The sequence below is a fragment of the Daphnia pulex genome, chromosome 7 (genome assembly GCF_021134715.1).
Source record: "Daphnia pulex isolate KAP4 chromosome 7, ASM2113471v1".
NCBI classification, from domain to species: domain Eukaryota; kingdom Metazoa; phylum Arthropoda; class Branchiopoda; order Diplostraca; family Daphniidae; genus Daphnia; species Daphnia pulex.
In genome coordinates, this window is record NC_060023.1 from 9,119,050 (window position 1) to 9,138,913 (window position 19,864).

The 19,864-nt window shown below is 41.0% G+C and overlaps 2 protein-coding genes across 2 annotated transcripts; one reads left to right on the forward strand and one right to left on the reverse strand.

The window, feature by feature from the left end:
• Positions 1-343: 343 nt before the first annotated feature.
• Positions 344-18,026, forward strand: LOC124198005 (inversin-A-like). Its single transcript, XM_046593607.1, has 11 exons — positions 344-800; positions 4,814-5,015; positions 5,831-5,944; positions 13,089-13,190; positions 14,145-14,342; positions 14,445-14,543; positions 14,694-14,792; positions 14,872-15,144; positions 15,507-16,552; positions 16,676-17,175; positions 17,258-18,026. Exons 2-11 carry the CDS (start codon positions 4,926-4,928, stop codon positions 17,530-17,532), a joined length of 2,796 nt encoding a protein of 931 aa, XP_046449563.1. The 5' UTR covers positions 344-800; positions 4,814-4,925; the 3' UTR covers positions 17,533-18,026.
• On the reverse strand, positions 17,996-19,250 carry LOC124198013. Its single transcript, XM_046593632.1, has 5 exons — positions 19,039-19,250; positions 18,863-18,968; positions 18,687-18,793; positions 18,335-18,623; positions 17,996-18,266 (listed from the first exon to the last, which is right to left on the reverse strand). Exons 1-5 carry the CDS (start codon positions 19,145-19,147, stop codon positions 18,101-18,103), a joined length of 777 nt encoding a protein of 258 aa, XP_046449588.1. The 5' UTR covers positions 19,148-19,250; the 3' UTR covers positions 17,996-18,100.
• Positions 19,251-19,864: the final 614 nt, after the last annotated feature.

The window sequence follows — 19,864 nt, forward strand, 5'->3', positions numbered from 1 at the left end:
TTGATTTTCTTCTTCTTTTCCCCCCTCAAGTCTTCAAGAATAAAAACTGGTTTCTCTCTCTTTTTCTTTATATTCATCCGTTTTTTCCTTCTTATTCTTTTTCCAACGCACCTGGCCCGCCGATGGAACAACCGAGAGCACAGGAGGAAAAAAATGGCCAGGGGGGCCCTCAGGCTCTTTAGCAGCACCTTTTTCTCTCTCTATCTATCTCTGACGACGACAACGACGAAAAAAGTCGCCCAACCCCACTCTACCCCGCCCAGGACCACCGAAATGACGTAAAAGAAGGAGGGAGGTGGTGGTAGAAGAAGAAAAAAGAAACAACCTACCTGAGGCTCGAACTCACGTACAGAAGAAATCAAGGAGGGGGGCTACGGGAAAAGTCTGTGGAAACTCTGGGCTCAGTTGCCCGTCGGACACGGTCTCTATCGGATCGTTTTTAAGAATTATTATTTTTTTTAAATTTTCGGTTGTTGTGTTGTTCACGTTCGTTCGTTCGTTTTGATCATTTTGGATAACTTCAGGCCTCGTGTGGAAATTTGTGTTTGATTTGGTAAACGGATTACCTTTGATTAGTTGATTCCGGGAGGTGATCGTGTGTGTGTGCTGTTTTAGTGGTGTGGTGGTTGAAGGTTGTTGTGTGTGTTTGTTGTTGCAACAACTCGGGTTTTTTTTCGAGACAGCGAAGGACGCCCAGCATTTATTTGTTCGAAAAAATTTCGGTATTTTTTCGTTACCATATCGAGTGCGACTGTGCCGTGTGTGTGTGTGTGTGTTTGATTACATTTTCCAGAAGACTGGTAAGTTTTTTTTTTCAATTCAATTGAAATTTATTTCGAATAAGTGTTTGGAATATGTCGGCGGTAGACGTATACCTTTGCACGCGTGAATGCCCGTCTTAAGTCAGCTGGCCGTTTCTTTTCGTTCACTGGAGAGAAAGAAACAACGCCAACGAAAAAGTTCCATTTGACATTTTGAGTCTTTTAGATATCAAAGAATTATTTTTTTCGACGTGACGGGTCTCTCTCTCTCTCTTCTTCTGTATGTACCGTACACGTAATAATAATAATAATGATATCCTTGTATAATCGTCCATTATAGGCCCTAGAGCTAAGACATGAGAGACAGCGGTCGTCGTGATAGCGGGTCCCCCCCTTTCACTTTGCGTTGACATTGAGACAAATGGCAAATCATTTATCCTCGAAAAAAAAATAAAAATGAAAGAACAAACTTTTTCTTTTCAAAAACACACATATGCTGTGTGTGTGTGTGGTAGTTAACTTTTTCTTGTATATTTCTTTCCCCATTCGGATATAATTTTACTTTTTGGGGGTTTTTCTTTTGAATTTCGACAAGAGATAACTTGACGCCAAGAACTCGTTCGACATTCTTCTTCCAGTTTTGTTTTTTCTCTCTAGCTAGCTTAGCTCTTATTATAAGTTAACATTCTTGGAAACGAGCAGGGGGGAACTGGACTTTCAAGTTTTTGGGACGAATTTTTGTTTTTTCAAAATTCGATTTTCTTTATTTTATTTTATTTTTGTAAAAAATTACATTTGTGAAATCGAATTATACGACGCACGGTCTAACGGGATGAGATAGTGTCTTAAATAAAAATATGTGTGCAGGGATTTTCTCGGTCGGCCAAAAAAGAAATCATATAATCCTTTTTTTCTTTCTTTTTGTTCTGTGCTGTGACGTATAAGGCGATGGAGAAGATGAAGAAGAAGAATCCCTTCAACACCTCGCTCACGAAATAGCGATGAAATTATTAGCGCCAAAGTGTATTTTCTCTCTCTTCCACACATCAACTAAACCAACTTGGGGGTTTTTAATAGAGCTAGCTAGAACTGGTTCCCGTGTGTGTGTGTAATGTTTCATTATATCTAACGTGGCGTACTATTAAAAAAAGCCAGCATCTTCTTTGCCCTGATGCAACTTGACTACTTGATGGGAGGTTTGTGAGCTTCATCATCTTCATCATTCGTTCGTTTCTTTTTTCTCTTTCGCCACCAATTATTTTCAATATTAGAGCAACTGTTTGCTGGGCATTGTTTTTTATTTTATTTTCAAACAGACGGACGGACTGCTGGCCAGCACACCCAGGCCGACGTTATTAGCCTAATTTTTTTATACATGTGTGTGTGCGCACCTCTTCAGATGATGGATGGATCTTAAATGCTTTTTTGATCTATTTCGATCGGACCACCCTCCTCTCTCCTATGCAATGATCATTTAATATAGAAATGAAATTCGGGAAAGGAAAACAAATCAACACAACAAACTTTGAGATTTTTTTGGGGTGTTGTTGTTGGTTGTTGTTCTTGTTCTTGTTGTTTTCATTTCGAAACCGGCGATCAGGGCCGGAGCTATATAGCCAGACCGAGAGAGTGTTTCATTAACTCAACACTTTTTTACGAGCAAAAAAATTATGTTTGCGGTCGTTCTTTTTTCTTCTTCTTCCCAATCTCCGTTATATAGGATTGAACGCGTGAAAGAATTTTTCTTCTCCAACCAGAGCCCGTTAAAAATTATTTTTTAAAAAATTCTTTTAATTTTTTTGAATTTTGGCGCTTTTTGTTTTTTTTGGTGAAAAAAAGATTAGAAAAATTAATTTTGATTCAGTCAACCGTGTTGAAAGAGCCAGTCAGTTATTTTGTGAGGAGGGAAACGAACGAACAACAACAAGGTTGTTGTTCATTTGGGCGTGGGTTGAACGATTGGGTAATCAGGCGAATAGAAACAAAAAAAAAATGGGGAAACAAAAGAATAGGGAAACATAATCAACCCGCTCCTTTTCGTGACGGTAGACGATTGACGTCATACCCCGACGCGCGCGTCGTCCCGAAACAACCGAACAACACCAAAATTTCTAGCTGAGCTAAAGCTGTGGCACAAATCATCAAACAACAACAACTTTTTTTCGGCTGTTGTTGTTGTTGGCCATTTCGTCTCCTCTTTCTCTCGTTTTGGTCCCTCTCAAATCGACACATTTTTTCGCCTCTTTTGTTTCGTCTCTCGACACTGAAATTTCTTCTCTCAAATGGAATGGGAAAAACATTCCGAGAGGCCAAAAACGAACTTCACCTTTTTCTATCGGAGACGACGAAATAATGGCCAGCAAAACTTATTACATTTGTCTATTCTTTCCACGACTAACTTGCGTATAATCTTCCTTAGAAAAATTCTGGGCGTCATTTTTGAAACACAAAAAATTCCCGAAATTTCCCACTTGCGTATTACATTGTACTGACGAGAAAACAAAACGGTTTATTTTTTTATTTTTTCCATCCCCAGAGAGCTGAACAGAAAAATAAAGTTTCAATGGCCATCATTTATCCCGTCGATTTTCTTATACTATTCTCCCAAAAAGCTTTCCAATAATAGATAAATGTATACCTGGCCCTTTTGTGGCTCAAAAGAATATTGTTATTGATAGGTATAAATACGAATAAATACACACACAACACGTTATTATTATACGACATTTTTTGTGCAACAACCGAAGGAAATATATAAAGAAAATAGGAACAAGTCCGGAAACTTTTTGTGGAAAAAGACGAATTGGCTGGTAGTTTTTCTTCTCCGACTGCAATAATATAAATGATTTCACGGTTTGTTTGCGCGTCTACCATTTTTATTTTCTTTTATAACTTTTTTGTTTTTTTTTCCCCTTGGCCAACCTGCGGATGACCGTTGTTGTTGTCTCCCCCGTTTTTATGTCCTTTTTTGTTGTTGTTGCGTCGTTGTTGTGGCCAGCAGAGCTCAAAAGTGGCCGAAACGAAACTTTTTTTAACTTTGCGGCTCCTCCATCCATCGTGAAAAAAAGAGAAGAAATGGAACATTACACATTTTTTTCCAGGCATCAGCGGCATGAGTTATATTTGTAAAAAAAAAACGAACGCATTAGCCAACTAGTCCGAAACCGACCAACTATACTTGTAAGTGTGTTGACGTGTACCGGAAATATTTCATGGAAAAAAAAAAGAAATTGTATAATCATCATCGTACAGTCTACTATACTTTTTGATCGTCATAAAAAATAAGCTATAGAGTTGAAAGGATAATACAGCAAAGAATATAAGAATTTATTGTTCGTATTATATTAGATGGCAACCGGCGCCGGTGCATTAGCGCAGTCATTAAAAACAAAAGAGGGTTTCACGTTTTCTCGATTGCCGCACTTTTTCTTTTTTTTTTTGAAAAAAATAAAAAAATATCAAATGTGCCCGGGGGACAAATCACGAGTTTCCCTATATCCCGAATTTTTATTTTTTAGGGGGAAAGAAAAAATAAATAAATAAATAAATAAATAACCAGGACATTTTTTTTTTTGAATTTTTCCCCTTTTCTCTTTTTACATTTACGATTTCCTCCAAGGAAAAATAAAAATCAAATTCTAGACACACGTCGAATAAGGCCACGTGCGCTTTTGTAAATATTCATTTTACCCCGGCTTGCGCTGGCCATATGCGTTCCATCAATCAACGAAAAAATTTGGTTTATATTTCTTTCTTTTTATTTTCGGGCAGTTCAAAGTTTTCTTTTTCAAATTCCCGCCCTATATTTTGTTGGGGTTCGTAACCCTATAATATTTTTTTCCGTACGTCATCGATATAGGGAAGCCGCGTCGCGACGCCGTCGATATTTAAGGGGCGTCTTTCCGTTGTTTTCTATATGTCTGGACTGGATGACGTAATAACAGACAACCGTACAAATCCCCTAGACGAGGAAACAATTAACCGACTCAACTACAATATTTTAGTTGTTTCCGTTTTATTCATTCATTTTTTTTTTCTCTTTTTGAATTAAGGTTCAGATACTGTTGTCCGCGCGTGAGTGTGCGACAGTGATGTGTGGTGCGGAAGTGATTGGCCCCGTCCGCGGAAGAGAAACCTCCGGCACCCATCATCAATCAAGAGGAGATGCGTAAATTCCGACTCGTGGCCGGATTGGGTCGCCAGCCGACGCAGCAACAACAACAACAACAACAGACTCAACGAGAACAACGAGAGGTACATGAAAAACAAAATAAATTTGAATGATATAAATCCCAAACGAGATTAGAAATGAATTAAATTCAAACCTTCAAAAAGTTGTACACCCCCAAAGGGGTTGGAACGTGTTTCATCGCGGCTTTTGTCCTGTCGGAGAAAAATGTACAGGCAACCCTTTGGATGATTATACCGTCTACTAGGGTCTGTCTACTATACTACACACCGTGGCGTGTGTTTCTTATATAACCCATTTGGCCGCCAGATATTTCAGCTTCTCCTTCTATCCCCTTTATTTTTCTCCGAAGAAATGCACAAAGGAGGGCGACTTTTCTACCGAGGCCCTTAATAGCAGAGCGGCAAATTTAAAAAGCAACTGGGGGGCAACAACAACTACTGTTGTTGCATGTGCCGCCAAGCAACGGCCCTATTTAACCGTAATGCAGGACTTCTCTACGTCTCTACCAATGCAACAATGTTGTTGTTACACTTTTCTCAAAGTATAGGGGATTCATTTTGAAACAAAATTAGAAAATCATTTGGGGTTGAATTTTTCAAATTTTGTTTTCCCCCTCAAATTCAAATCTGGCGGGCAAGCGAATCGAAATAACTCTCGTCAATGTTATAACGGCACGTGTGCGAGTTGAACGGAAGACAAAAAGAAACCGCAAAAGTGTAGAGATATATACCATTATACGATCCGAGCTCCTATTACAGTTTTCGGTCCGGCGGTCGCCATTATTTAACGTCTATAGCGAAAAGAAAAAAGACAAAGTTCCGTTAGATATATTTTCATTTCCTTCTTCTTTTATTTATTTATCTTTTCTTTCACACAGGTGGGAATTTTAAATGGCAGCGGTGGTGGGAGCCGCGTCTTGGGTGTCACCAACGGACCGGAGACGGCCGCTTCACTCCTAGCGGCCGGACTCGACGCTCGGGCCGCTGAATTGGTGAGTTATACAAACCTGACAAAATCCAGCAGTTCTCCATTTAAATCTTTCTCCGGCCCTTTTAAAAATGGGAAAGTTACTATTTTTCCTCATTCCTGGGGAAAGAGAATAGGGCGGAGCCAAGGGTGGGAATGTATTATAATAGCCTTACAAAAATAAAGTGTGTATAATCAAACTAAACACGGTCAAAGTCGATTCGATACGCTCGCGCCGGGCCCGTTCGTCCTGGAGCTTTTGCGCTCCAGGAATTTCGAATTGTTTTTCTTTTATTTTTCCACCCTAAACATTTTTTTAAAAAAAGAATTATAAAATGTTTACAACAAGTGTATCTGTGTGCTATACCACGGACATCATTTTTTTAGATTTGAAAAATAACAAATTCGAATAGAATGGCGTGTTCCCGCCACATTTTTTAAAAAAAGACGCAAGGGCAAAGAGGAAAAAAAAAACAAAAAACGAAAGGAATTTCCGCGTGCACAGCGTTGACTCACGCACACACACGAGAACAATAGAAGAAAAAAAAAATTTATTTTATCTTTTTTTTTTGTTTAGTTTTGTTACCACCTCTTTCCGGTTGAACGGCACGCGTATGTGTTTCTTCTTATATGTCTTTTCCCCTCCCCCCTTATCTCACTAAAAAAAATTTGGTTTTTTTCTTTGAAAAAAAATAAGAAGTGAAGCGTTTTACGACGATTTGAAACACGCGCGCTCTTATTACATTTTTCCAGCCGCGCTCCGTCTAAAAGGCAGCTAGGATACCCACACAGCTATAGTCAGCCACTCTTGTCCGGTTATTATCGTTGAACACACACGTCGAAAAACACGGCCCCTCTTTCTTGTTATTATTATTTATTTATTTTTCTTCCCTGATTTATTCAAAAAGATTAACACGGAAAATTGCGCATTTATTAAATAATTATTTGATTCATTTTAAAAAATCCTTTTTTTTCCGTTGCGCAAAAAATTAGTGTCAAACATTTTTGGGGGGGTCTGATGGATCATTAGCATATATCTCACACATATTCAGTAGAGAATCTCTTTTGTTTCCAATCATTGAGAAAACATTTTTTTTTTCATTCTCCCGCCGGATGGGAAGCCGCGTGACCGTAAGCAGCCGTAACCCGTAACTTTATTTATTTTTCACGTAGTGTCCTACTTTTTCTTGTTTCTTTTTATCCTCCATCCATCGTTTCAGAATTTGATTGTGGATTCAGGCACTCTGGCTGGCTGGTTGGCTGGTATACTATGTGTTATGTACAGCGCCCATCTGTGTCTACAATCATTTCCGAGATGTGTGTGCATATAATAACGTTTGAAAGAAGGTAAAAAAAACGAACGAACTTGTAGAGGCATCATCAGTGATGGCCGGAAGGCAATTCACGAAATGTCTAACCCTTTTATTTGATGCGTGATACACACTCTAGAAAAATCGAAAGAAACGGCGGGTTATTTTTCTAAACCGAAATATTTTTTCCCATGTTTATTTTGTCGTGAAATAGGGAAGGGGGAGAAAAAGGGATGATGTTGCATATTAGATCCTTTCATTTTTCATAGGTAAAAATATCTCTTTACTTTTGTTAACTTGTTTCTTTCTTGTCTGTATATCGTCTACACAAATCTGAACTCGAATGGGTGGTCCTTTTGGGTCGGTCCCAGTTTGGGTCCTCTCTTAACGGTACAGCTATATTTCATCATTTCCCCCCCTTTATCCCTTATTCTCTCTCTAGTTGTGTGTAAAAGAGATGAACAGCATACGGTCTAATATAATAATAACGTCCATACAACCAACAATACCTATACCCTGCCACAGTCCTGATTACATCTCTCTTAAGGGGTGGTCTCTCTCTTCTCTTCTTTGTTGTTTGTTGTTGTGAGGGTGGAAGAAGATGAAAGAAGAAAAGTTTTTCGGGAAAGAGATGGGAGAGAGATGGTCTTTTTCATCATCTATCGATGGCGTGTCGTAATGACCCCGCACTGGGTTAAGGGGCGTGGTTTCTTTTCTTTTTTATTTCCAGGTATTATTTCAAAAGAACGGAGCTAGATATTTATAACCACCGCAGGTAATTTTGTCAAAAAAGCGGGAAAACGTTTATTTTCAAAAAAACGCGCCGCCAAACAATTTTTTTATTTTAAATTTTGAGTGGTGGTGGTGTGTGTGGCGACCCGCCATTTTTTGAACGAAACATGTGTATGATTAGTCGAGAGCTTTTTGGATGATGATGATGATGATGATGATGACGGCGTCCGTTTTTTTCCCACACAGTGTGTCTCTTCTCTCTGTCAATTTTGTTTCGGTCATTAAAAGAGTTGTGTGAAGTCAAGAAAAACGGCTGGCCCGTCCAACCCAAACCAAACCCCCGAAAAAATAGAAAAAAAAAAAACGGGCTAAGGATAATCATTGTAAAAAGTACCGTGAATAAATACAATATCATCCACCCTATACTCGGGTAGCGTTCCATACACGAAAAATATCAGCGGTGATTCTGCTGGGAACGAAAACTGTCCGCTGCGCTGACTTGAAGAGAAAAAGTTTCCGGTTTGATGATGATGATGATGGTGGTAACCGCTCCCGCGTGATGATGATACGGTTGTTTATTTATTTATAATATCTAAGAAAGAAGAAGAAGACAAAGTTTAGACAGTTGCTCGGGATTTATGAGATTGTATTATTTTTTTATCCGCCGCTTTCGGACCCAGCAGCAATGGACACGGGGGGTATGTACAACATTTATTCTAAATAAGATTGGGACTATATACAGCCAAAAGTCGGCTGGGAAAACAGATGGATGCGCGTCGTTAGTTTTTTCGAAACTCAGACGGGCGGAGCAAATATATAAATATGTGAAACGGGACATCCATCGCGGATAGTCCAGCACCAACGACACGGTCATCATATCGATCCGCTCTAGTAAGAAAAATGAAATTGGCGCCATTTTTATTTTGAAAAAAATTCTCTTCCGGAATTATTTTGTTTTTTTTGGATAAATGCGAATTTGTTTGTTCCTAATTTTTTGTTATTTTCTTCACACACAATTGGAACCGCAAGCTTCGGGATCGTGTGGCTCTCATCATCACGCTGCTGGGCGCCCATCCTCTCTCTCTCTCCGGCCGTCTAATAATGATTGAACCTATCCGCCGCGCTTTTAAGTTTTTTCGGTTGGGTTTCGGTTGGGTTGGTTGTTGGTGGAGACTTTCTTTTGTGTCTGTGGCGTGGAATATCATCACACACACACACACACAGACACACAGAATTGTTGCTGTTGTGTAATAGGCCATCCTAAATAGTCTTTCTCTCTCCTTTTTGTTCTGTTGTGTGTCTATTCTTTTGGCGTGAGTCTCTCATCCGGCCTGGTGTGTCCCTTTTGTTGTTTTCTCTCCAAAGGTTAAAAGGTTTTTTTCTTTCTTTTTCTCTATACCAAAAAAGTTGCGAGAGATATATAAAGACGAGCTATTACGCCATCACCCAAAAACAGCATTTTCTCTCTCTCTCTCTGTTGTTGTTGGTGTTGGTGTTGTTGTTGCTCGCCCCGAGAGTCATTTATTCACACATCTGTTTCACCGAGGCGCTAAATTTTGAATCTCCTTTTTCAAGAGTTGGTTGATGAGGTACCGAAAAGAGCTGCGCGTGAGCTTTGGGATGAAAACGTTTCCGGTCTTCTTCTTCTTCTTCTTTTTTCTCGGTATAAAACATTATGGACAAATCCCCGGGTACAACAACAACAACAACAACAACAACAACAACAACAATGGAAGACGGTGGTAGCCGCCAGCTGTATTAGCGCAGCAGATGAAAGAAGAATCAAGTTTTTTCTTGATAAAAGAATAGACTCGGTCATTATCACGTTAGACTCTTCTATCCATCGCAGCTATAATCCATCACGATTATAAATATTTTCCTTTTGGTGTATAACAACTTTCTTCTTCGTCTTCTTTTCAATCTCTCTTGGTGGAGCAGCTCTGCTGACGGTCGGCCGCGGCTGCTGTTGTTGGTGATGCTCCCCCCTGCTGAGAATCTCTTTTGATTGGCCGGTGATCAGCGCAACAAACCTGATTGTCTGGCTGTGTTGTTGTTGCACGCTGATCACGCAGCAGCAGCAGCAGCCGATTTCTATACATAGCCAATTGCTAAATCGACACAAAGTGATTGATTTTCATTATGTATATTCCTCCCCCGGCGCAGCCGTTTGATTTCCACACGTCTACAAAAATTTGACGAACACGAAATTCTTATATTCCACCATAATTCTTAAATAATAACAGAAATTTAATTTTTATTTTTTTTATTTTTATTAAATTTGTTCGCCGGGGTGTCGTGTTTCAAAGTGTTTTTTCTTTTCTTCTTTTATCTTTTTTGGGTTTTTATTTTTTAAACTTGCGGCGGGAAGAGTTCACGACCTCGACTCCTCCCCCACCGACTCCGCCTCCTCCTGGTGTTTCTCTAATAATCTCTCGCCTTTTCTTCTTTCTTTCTTTCCTCGAGACGTGTTCGTGTAAATATGATTCGGGACTGTTGCTCTGTCTGCTGTCGTGAAAAACTAGACGGCCGCAGCGTTTTGTGATGTCGCCGGCAACAGCTCACACACACATAAACCGCCGCAGGATCGGCGCACAGCTCTCTCCAAAAAAAATTAAATTAAAATTTGTCTAATTTTTTTTCAAAAAGCCCGCCCCTTTTGTAGATCACCTTCCGTGTATTTTTAAAAAAGAAAGAAATAGAATTAGAATTAAAAACAAAACCGCAAAATGCCAAGGCTTTATAATTTTCGTTTCTTGATTGATGCGCTCATCATCACGTCTTCGCTTAGCTTCGCCATTTTTATGTTTGAAATTGTTTGACTGCGGTCAAAATATTTTAAAAAATGACGATCGTCTCACTCGCGCGCGAAAAAATGGTGTCGCTCCTCTTTTTAAATTTTGACGACGAATAAATAATAATGGTGTGAAAATCTGAAGGACTGAACTAAACATTTGGGGTTGACTGTGAGAAATCCCACAGACGTGCCCCAGACTACCACGCCCTGACTTAAACACACACACTTGCTCATTCTTCTTCTTCTTATAGTAATATCGTGGAATTAAAAAAAATAATGTTGACACTTATCCGTTCAAATAATCCGGCTCATAGGTGTATCGAATTTCAGATAAATATTTCGAGATAAGTACTAGTAGCCTCTGGTATAGTTGTCTACTTATAATATTTGTCAAATGGTTGATTTTTTGATCCGTGGGCGGAAGGACTTGCTACTTCCGGAAGCCATCCATTTGGATAGTGTTACATCAATTGTGTTTGGTTGTTTTTTTCGCTACCGGTTATATTATTTGATGACGACAAGTTTTCTATTTTTCCCCGATATAACTTTGAAACAAGAAAAAGCCTCTCGTCTTTCTCGCGTGTCGAGCGCATCAACGGCGGCGGCACACGCCGGTTGGCCAGCCATCATCCGTTGTCCATCCATTTTCATCTTTTTTCTCTCTCTCTCTCTCTTCTCCACTCGGTTAAAACGGGCGCGCAACAGCCGGATAACACGACACACAGCACATCTCTGTCTCTCATCTTTTATTTAACGGTCATCATCATCCCCCCAGCACCGAATAAGAGAAAAACAAGTTGAAAGAGAGACTGGAGAATATGAATGGAATATGGAATTTGGTCTTCCGAGTCCCGTTTTGTACCGTACCTGCGAGTCCGTCCGTATAAGCCCCAAATGGATAGACGGAAGATGAGGCTGACGGGGGCCGCATCCATCATCACGTTTCTTCTTCTTCTTGGCCCAACCAACGGATGTGCATTTGAATACATATACAAGGCATCAGCATCAAATCTATGATGATGATCATCAGCAGTGCCACAGCAGCGCCTCCAGCCCGTTATATGATTGTGTGGTTTTTATAGTATACGTCACTTTTTAGGTTTTTGATTTTTTGGGGGTTTCTTCCGGACGATTCCGGCAACAGGATAAAAAAACAAAAACAGTTATATAGTTGGGAAATATATCTATAGTTTTGGTGGGGTGTATACAGTATACATATATCTCTCTCCCCTCCTATATAGATGCGTGTGTGTACATTTAAATATTATATACCTGGGTGATGGATGGAGAGGAGCACAGAAGGTATAGAAAAAAATAAAAAGGAATAATTTATCAAATTTTTGTTAGAGGGTGTTTTACCTTTAACTTGATTTCTCTTTATCCTATCCCGCATATAAAATAAAATGGAATAAATCTCATTTTTTTCCAGGGATATATATAGGCGGAAGCCAGCCAATATCGACAATGTTCTTCCCCACCCCATCACCACAAAATTCTTTTTCCCAGTTCTGTCGTAGAGAGGATCAACTTTTGAAACGGCTTCGATAATAATATCCAGTCGGTAGAACTTCAATAGCATAGTTTCAATATACAAAATATACTCAGGCTATCGCACTGTCAGCTGTGTCTGACGTGACCTGAATCCCTACCTATATCCATGTGCATATAATTTACCAGCCGATTTTCACAGTCTTCCCCTCTGCACATAATATAATACGGTACTAGACAAAGTGAAAGTCTGTACATACCAGACTATGGACTCTCTCTGATCGATGAGGTTTTTTTTCCAACCCTCAACTTCCGTAAAAAAATGAATTTTGTTTTTTTGTATTTTTTGGGTGTGTCCCGAACGCTCAAATGTTTTTTAGATGTCGGCGGGTTTTCTGTTTTATCTTATCGACTCCGCCCCACGATTTTTTTGATTGCCGTTAGTTGTTGTTGTTGTGGGGGCTAATAACACAACTATACCATGTGTGTGCAGTTTTTTGTTATTTTGATCCACGTTCTTATAATGTGAATAAGCAAAGCTATATGATTTCATCGTCGGCTATTATAGTGATATAGCGTCGTCCGTCTAGTATATATACTATAATAACCATTTGGAAAATTACAATTTTCCACTTCAGCCGAGCTCTTGTTGTTGTTGTATGCATAGAACATGATTGGCTAATATATCTCCACGTCGCCTATTACATGGATTTTTAAAAAAAAAGGGATGGTGCCTGGATATAATCGATTGATTTTTTTTTCTTTCATATCGAATGATGATAATGGCGTTCAAAAAAGTCAAATTTCTCATCTCTTCTATTTTTGGGGTTTATTTTTGATTACAGGCGTCGGCCACTCCTCTGCAACGGGCCGCAGCCGAAGGCCACGTCGATATCGTCCACCAACTCCTCAAACACGGAGCTGACGTCAACCACCAAGACGCGCTGGTACGTTGTGTTTATAGATATAATAAATAAATAAATAGAAATACCCAAAATAATATAACAACAATCGAAAAAAAGATATGATAATAAGATTCCTTTATTCCAATATATAATTCCCGTATAAGAATGACGCCATCACCGATTTGACGGTTGTCTCTCGCTCGATTCGTAACGTTCGTTCGTTTTTTTTTCAATTTTCCCGAATATTCTGAATTATCATCGTCGATGTTGTTGTACGCGTGTGACTATCATTGGAGATTTCGATGGCGCGACACATTCTAATTTTCTACGCATCATCCATCACGTTGTTGTTGTTGTTGCGGTTGTTCTCTCTCTCCTGTGTGTGTACAATATAGATAAATGCCAACAGAAGAAAATAAGAAAATCATTTGATTTCGATACGGAAATGGACGTGGGAAAATTATTAAAAAGAATAAAAAAACAATTTTCTCTGCCAAAAAATTAAAAGTTCCGCTCTGCTGAGAGAAAATTCTTTTGTTTCTCTGTGTGTGCGGATGAATTCCAAAATAACAAAATCCCTAGAATATATCTTCCATATTATATAATACTACATAGGCAACATAGCCCAGTGCGGGGGGAAATGATATTCAAAAGGGCGTCAGTGATGATGATGATGATCTTTATTCTTTTATTCACGCGCTAGATTCTCTCTCGCGCCTTTTTTATTATTATTGCACAATCAAACCCGAGTATATCTCTCTCTCACGACCCCGCTATAGGAATGATTATTTCTTTTTTTTCCACAGCTGTTGCACTCCATTCTTCTTTTCTTTTCTTTTATTCTTTTGAAACAGACGACCTCATTTTTTGGTTTGCTAAATAGTTCCTATATTACTATATACTCCCGGCGCCATTTTGAGTCGAAATAACGCCGTTTTGAATAAATAATTTTGAAAAAATTCAAAATGATTTGATTTTTGGTCTAATAATGAACAGCACGGCAACAGCGCGTTGCACGAGGCGGCCTGGCGGGGCTACTCGCAGACGGTGACGATCCTGACTCAACAAAAGGCCAACGTCAACGCCGTCAACCGGGCCGGCTTCACGCCGCTCCACCTCTGCTGCCAGAACGGCCACAACGAAACGTGTCGGGTCCTTCTCTGGGCCGACGCCAATCCCGACGCCAAAAATCACGTAATTTTATTCATTCCATTCCATCATTCCATTTCTCAAAAAAAAAAAAAAAAAAAAATCGATATGTAATCAATTTGATCTTTTATTTGTTGGACCGACTAGTATGGCGACACGCCGCTGCACACGAGTGGTCGCTACGGTCACGCGGGAGTGATGCGCATCCTGGTCAGCGCCCAGTGCAACGTCTCCGAGCAGAACAAGGTAATTTTTTAAATTTTAAATTTTAATTTTCAAATTTTTATTTCAAAATTTTAATAATTCTAATTTTGACTTTTTTAATATGTTTTTTTATTAAATCGTCCCAATTTCTTAATTGAAATGAATTAATTTGATGGGACCAAAAAAACCCAGAACGGAGACACGGCTCTGCACATCGCCGCCGCCATGGGCCGTCGCAAGTTGACTCGGATCCTCATCGCCGCCGGCTGTTCCACCAACGTCAAAAACAAGGTATAGACAAAATCGAAAAACAATTTTAAATTATAATGAATTCAATACAATTGAATCTTGTGTCCATCTCTCTATGCAGCAAGGGGAGTACGCCGTGGATATCGCCCGCCGGAAGGAATTCCACGAGATTGTCGGCATGCTCCTCAAATCGGCTAAGGTCTCCGCGGCCGGAAGCCTCCACCACGGTGGGGCCGCCGCCCGCGGCTCTTCGTCGGCTCACGCTCACGACCGGAGCAAAAACGGCAGCGCCTCCAAGTCGACGAAATCCAAGAGGGTCAAGACGGACAGCGCCACCGCCTCCAGCAAGGACGGAAGTCGCAGCAACTCGGCCAAGCCCAAAGAAAGGAAAAGGGTACGCACAATCATAAAAGATAATCATCGCATCCAGCCCCATCATCATAAAATATATTATTATTATTTTCTTTTCTTTGTTTTATTTTTTCGGTTGTGTGTGTGTGTGACTCGGTTGGGTGGGCGGGCGGGGGAGTGAACCGGATGCATTAGCACACACCGGAACGATCTATACACGCTCACGCGTATCACGATCAACTTTTAACGGGGCTGGATCTCAAAAGAAATTGTTTGATATAATCGGCCCGTCATTTGTTTTTTGCGGGTTCTCAATTGATCGATCGAAATTTTTCTGGAAATTCATTTCGATCATTTCGATCATTTCGATCATTTTTCGATCATCGATCATTTTTTTTTTTACAGAGGAAAGAGAAACACGGATCGCCCAGCAGCGAGTCGGCCGGCAAAATGGTGAACGGACTGGTCGTCAACTCGCCGTACGGATGCCACGACAATCCGGAATTGGCCAAGATGCTCCACAAGAAATTGAACGCCCTGCCGGACAAGCCGTTGAAGAAAGGCGAGCAATACTTTCTCGATCTGTCCGGCAAGATTCAAAAGGGTCCGGTGGGCGTGCCGACTTGCTACTGCGGCCCGGTCCTCCACCGATTGGAGTGCCGACTGGCCAAAGACAAGCAGGAAATCCTGCACCGGCTGGATTCGGCTCATCTGAGGCTGGACGCCAAGATCGACGGGCTGGAGCGCAACACCCAGCAGCAGCTGCAGGGACTCCAGCGGACGGTGGACAGTCTGGGACTGGAGAGCAGCGCCGCCGGATTGCAGCGGGTGCGAAACAGCATCGTTATCGACGATCCTGGCCACGCCACTCCGCCGCTGCCCAACTGCCTGGAACTGGCCAGCAATTCGACGCATTCCCACCGCGACTCGGACGAGACGGCCGACGTCCACCAACATCCCTGGAACAACAATCAAAAGATGAACAAACCTTCGACCAAGAAGAACAAGAAATCCGCACCTGGAACAACATCCGGAGTGGATGAATATCAAATCATCCAGTCATCTCAACCGCCGATCGAGACGGGCCACGAAGTCCAGTACACGATGGACAGGCTGGGACTGGATTCCGGCCAGCAGGAGACGGCCAACAACAAGCAGCAAGCCCTCCAGGCACTCAAGAATCGTCTGGCATTGACCAGGATCCAGGAGCAGCTGGAACTGGACGCCATCGTCGAGCACTACGAGCGCCGGAATCACGTCAACGGCTTCAACGGCCACGGAATCATCGAAGATGCGGAAGAGGAAGAAGAAGAAGAGGAAGAAGAAGAAGAAGATGAAGAAGAAGATGATGGAGAGGAAGAAGAATCGGAAGAATCGGAAGATGAAGATTTAATCCTTCCACCTCCGGCCATCATCAGTTCGGAGAAAGCTTCCATGCTCTCCGATTCCAGGTATTAATGAGTCATTCAAATGCAATTACGTCATGATTGGTTTTTCTGAAACTTTTTTGGGGTTGTTGTTGTTGTTGTTGTTGTTGTTTGCAATTGGATCCGGTTGATGGAACGATTGTAAAGGTACGAGAACTACGATTATCCGGCGTCCATTACGAAACCGCTGCCTTCGTACGGATTAACCGCGTCGTCTGCTGGGGCTCCTCCGCACCACCACCAACCGAGCGGAGGAGGAGGAGGCGGAGTTGCTAACGGTTCCGGGATCCTGACTTACCGCAATTTGCCCTTGCCGCGCTACCACCTGGACACGACGACCGGATCGTCGGGGACAGAGTCGACGACGACGACGAAATTGTTTAATGGAATGACGGCCACAACTACCACCGTGGTGGACATTCATCATCACGCCGGAGGCGGCGGAGGCAATGGCGGAATCATCCAGCCGGATCATTCGCCGGCCAACAATTTGCTGGGCGTCATTATCGATCCGGTTCTCTACGCCCGCCATTTCGCCGGCCATCACGATCTGAGAGTTTATCAAGACGATCAAGATCGACACAACGATTCCGGCTACAGTACAAGGCCCGGAGAAAGTTCCCAAGGACCGTCTCCGTCCCTGTCAGGTATACGAAAATAAACATTTTTATTTCGTCTAAAAAGATTAACATCTGGAAAAATCAAACCGTTTGCTGGTTATTTATCCAGGGCCGGCCGAGTCGACGGAAGGCGACACGACGGCCATCAGCCCTCGATCGACCCGTCGGATGGAACATTTCCAGTCGCATTTCGCCCGCGATTTGGCCCAGACGTTGCCGGCCATGACCAACGGCTCTTCTTCGTCCAACGGCTATTATCACCACCATCAAAATGGCAATGCCAACAATGGGGTGGTGGCCTACCCTCGGGTCAGGTTTGCCGTTCCAGACCATGAGCAATCTCACTTCCCACCGGGAACAATCAGTTCCTCGAGTCTGGTATGAAACCCAGTTAGTAATTTTTCATTTCAAAAGAGAAAAAGAAGTTGAGAAATTGGAGGGAAAACAGTTCAAGTCATCGACGACTGTGAAGCCGGTGTTGTCATTTAGATTTTTTGATTGGACAATTTTTTTTTTTTTAAGAATAAAAAATATGAATTATTATTATTATGATAACCAGTTCCTTTGTTTGTTTGTTTTTTTTAGAAATAATGTACAGAAATATTTAAAAAGAATTGCCATGAGCTGTTATAGTGTCCTGCCAACGTCTTGCTATTTAAAAAATGTTCAGATTTAACGAATGAAATTTTGTGTGATTCAATCCCCCCTTAATCATTTTTAATTGTGGAGTTTTTTTTTTCTTTTCAATATTTGTAATGTAACAAGTGTCTATGCTAGTTGGTTTCATTTCGTCTCATCTGTTCATCCGACATCCGTGTGTATCTTTTGGTGTGGCATGGAAATGACAATTGTTTAAATCAATATATTGATCAAAAGAGTGGAAACAAAAAAAATATTTTCTCTAAACAAAGTTGATCGACCAATAAGTAATGGGTATTGTAAGAAAAATGATTTAAGTATAGAGATATGGCACCAACACTGGGGTGTTTTTGAGGTAGGCGCGGTATTCTGGAGTTTGTCCCCATTTGTGCAATCCGTACTTCTCCAATGGCGGAATGCCAGACATTTGTGTGATGAGGTAACTGAGGAACATTGGGCTTAAAATGGTAAGATATTCCCTGTTTTGGAAACATACAACCAAAGTTAATTTTACTTTAATGCAAGTAGATTTCTAATTGTTCATTACCACCATTCGGTGAAGGTTGAAGAGGCACTAATGAAGAGACCGAACCAGAGGAGAATTTCACCAAAGTAATTGGGATGGCGAGAAACACTCCAGAGGCCAGTGTTGATGAATTTTCCGGCGTTGGCTGGATCGCTGCGAAATTGACTCTTTTGGTAATCTGCCACAACTTCAGTGGCAAAACCAACTGCCCACATGGTCCAGCCCAGCCAATCGATGGCACTGAGGGAAGGTTGTTTTCTCTGCATCACCATCATCAGTGACGGAAGCAAAGTGACAATCACCCAAACACCTGAAATTAAATTTTTAATACAAGGTTGGTTAAATTTAAAAACAAGTTATAGCATAAAAATACCCTGTAGAGTCCAGTAAACAAAAAATACTGATGGGTCTTCTTTGGCATCTTTGAATCGTCTGTCATGTCCCTGCTTGAGTACTCGAGAAAACAAGTAGAATCCCAGCCTGTTTTTTTTTGGCAAAGAAACTTGTTAAAAAAAATTTGTAAATGATTAGGGAATAAGACGTGCTCACCGAACTGCCCAGACGAGGATAGCTGCTGTTTGAATTTTGGCACGAGGATGACCATTGGAGTACTTCTGGTAACCCACAAATGCCAGCAAAGCAAACGTCGACGAGCCTACAAGAGATGTGAACGTCGTTAAAACACTGCAAGGAGTAAGTGCCACGTATTATTTTATTTTTAATACCTGCCAAATCGTAGAATTTTTCGGTTTTTAACCAACTTGCCAACCCCCAAAGACTCCACTGGATTCCGAAATCAATTGCTGACAAGTACAAGAATTTGAAGAAACTCATTTTAGCACACTACAACTATATTCGAGCGATTCAAAAACCGAAATGTGAAATTTGTGGGCGACCAACGATCGTTCGTAACCTGTCAGGTCTCTTATTTATTTACATTACATAACGATCAACAGTGTCATCTAGCGAGATTAAATTTAGCCATGTATTTATTCCGTCGTTACATTCACTATTAGCCAAGTGCCTTTCGTTTTAGTTGCGACTTTAGACTTTACAAGTGTTTCATAATTGATTTAGGGTCAATAATAATTAATTACCACCGCCGTCGTTATCTTTCGTCGAGGATGGCTACGTGAAATTTGACGGGTCCGCCTTATTGGGCACCGCGGACCACACGGAATTCGAAATGACTAGCGACTAGCCTACTGCATTCGACTTCACGGTGGGCTAAAAACGAAAACAAAAAAGAAGCTAAAAACTCTTTCGTGTTTATAATGGCTTAAGGCCAAGCTTTTTTAATGCGCTCCCTAAGCTCGCTGGTTTTTCACCGTGTAAGCTTTTTTTGCTAATTTAGTGATCACTTAGCATAACTTGACGGGACTCAAGTTTTTTGTTTTCTTTTTTATAATTCTCATTTATTTATTTATGATTTTCTAAACTTTTCGACTTTTTGGGACGGCTGTTCACACGAAAGTTCCATTTAGTTGCGTCTCTTGCCAACACATGATTTTCGGTAGATATATATATAAGAGGGGTGTTGAATAATAGTCA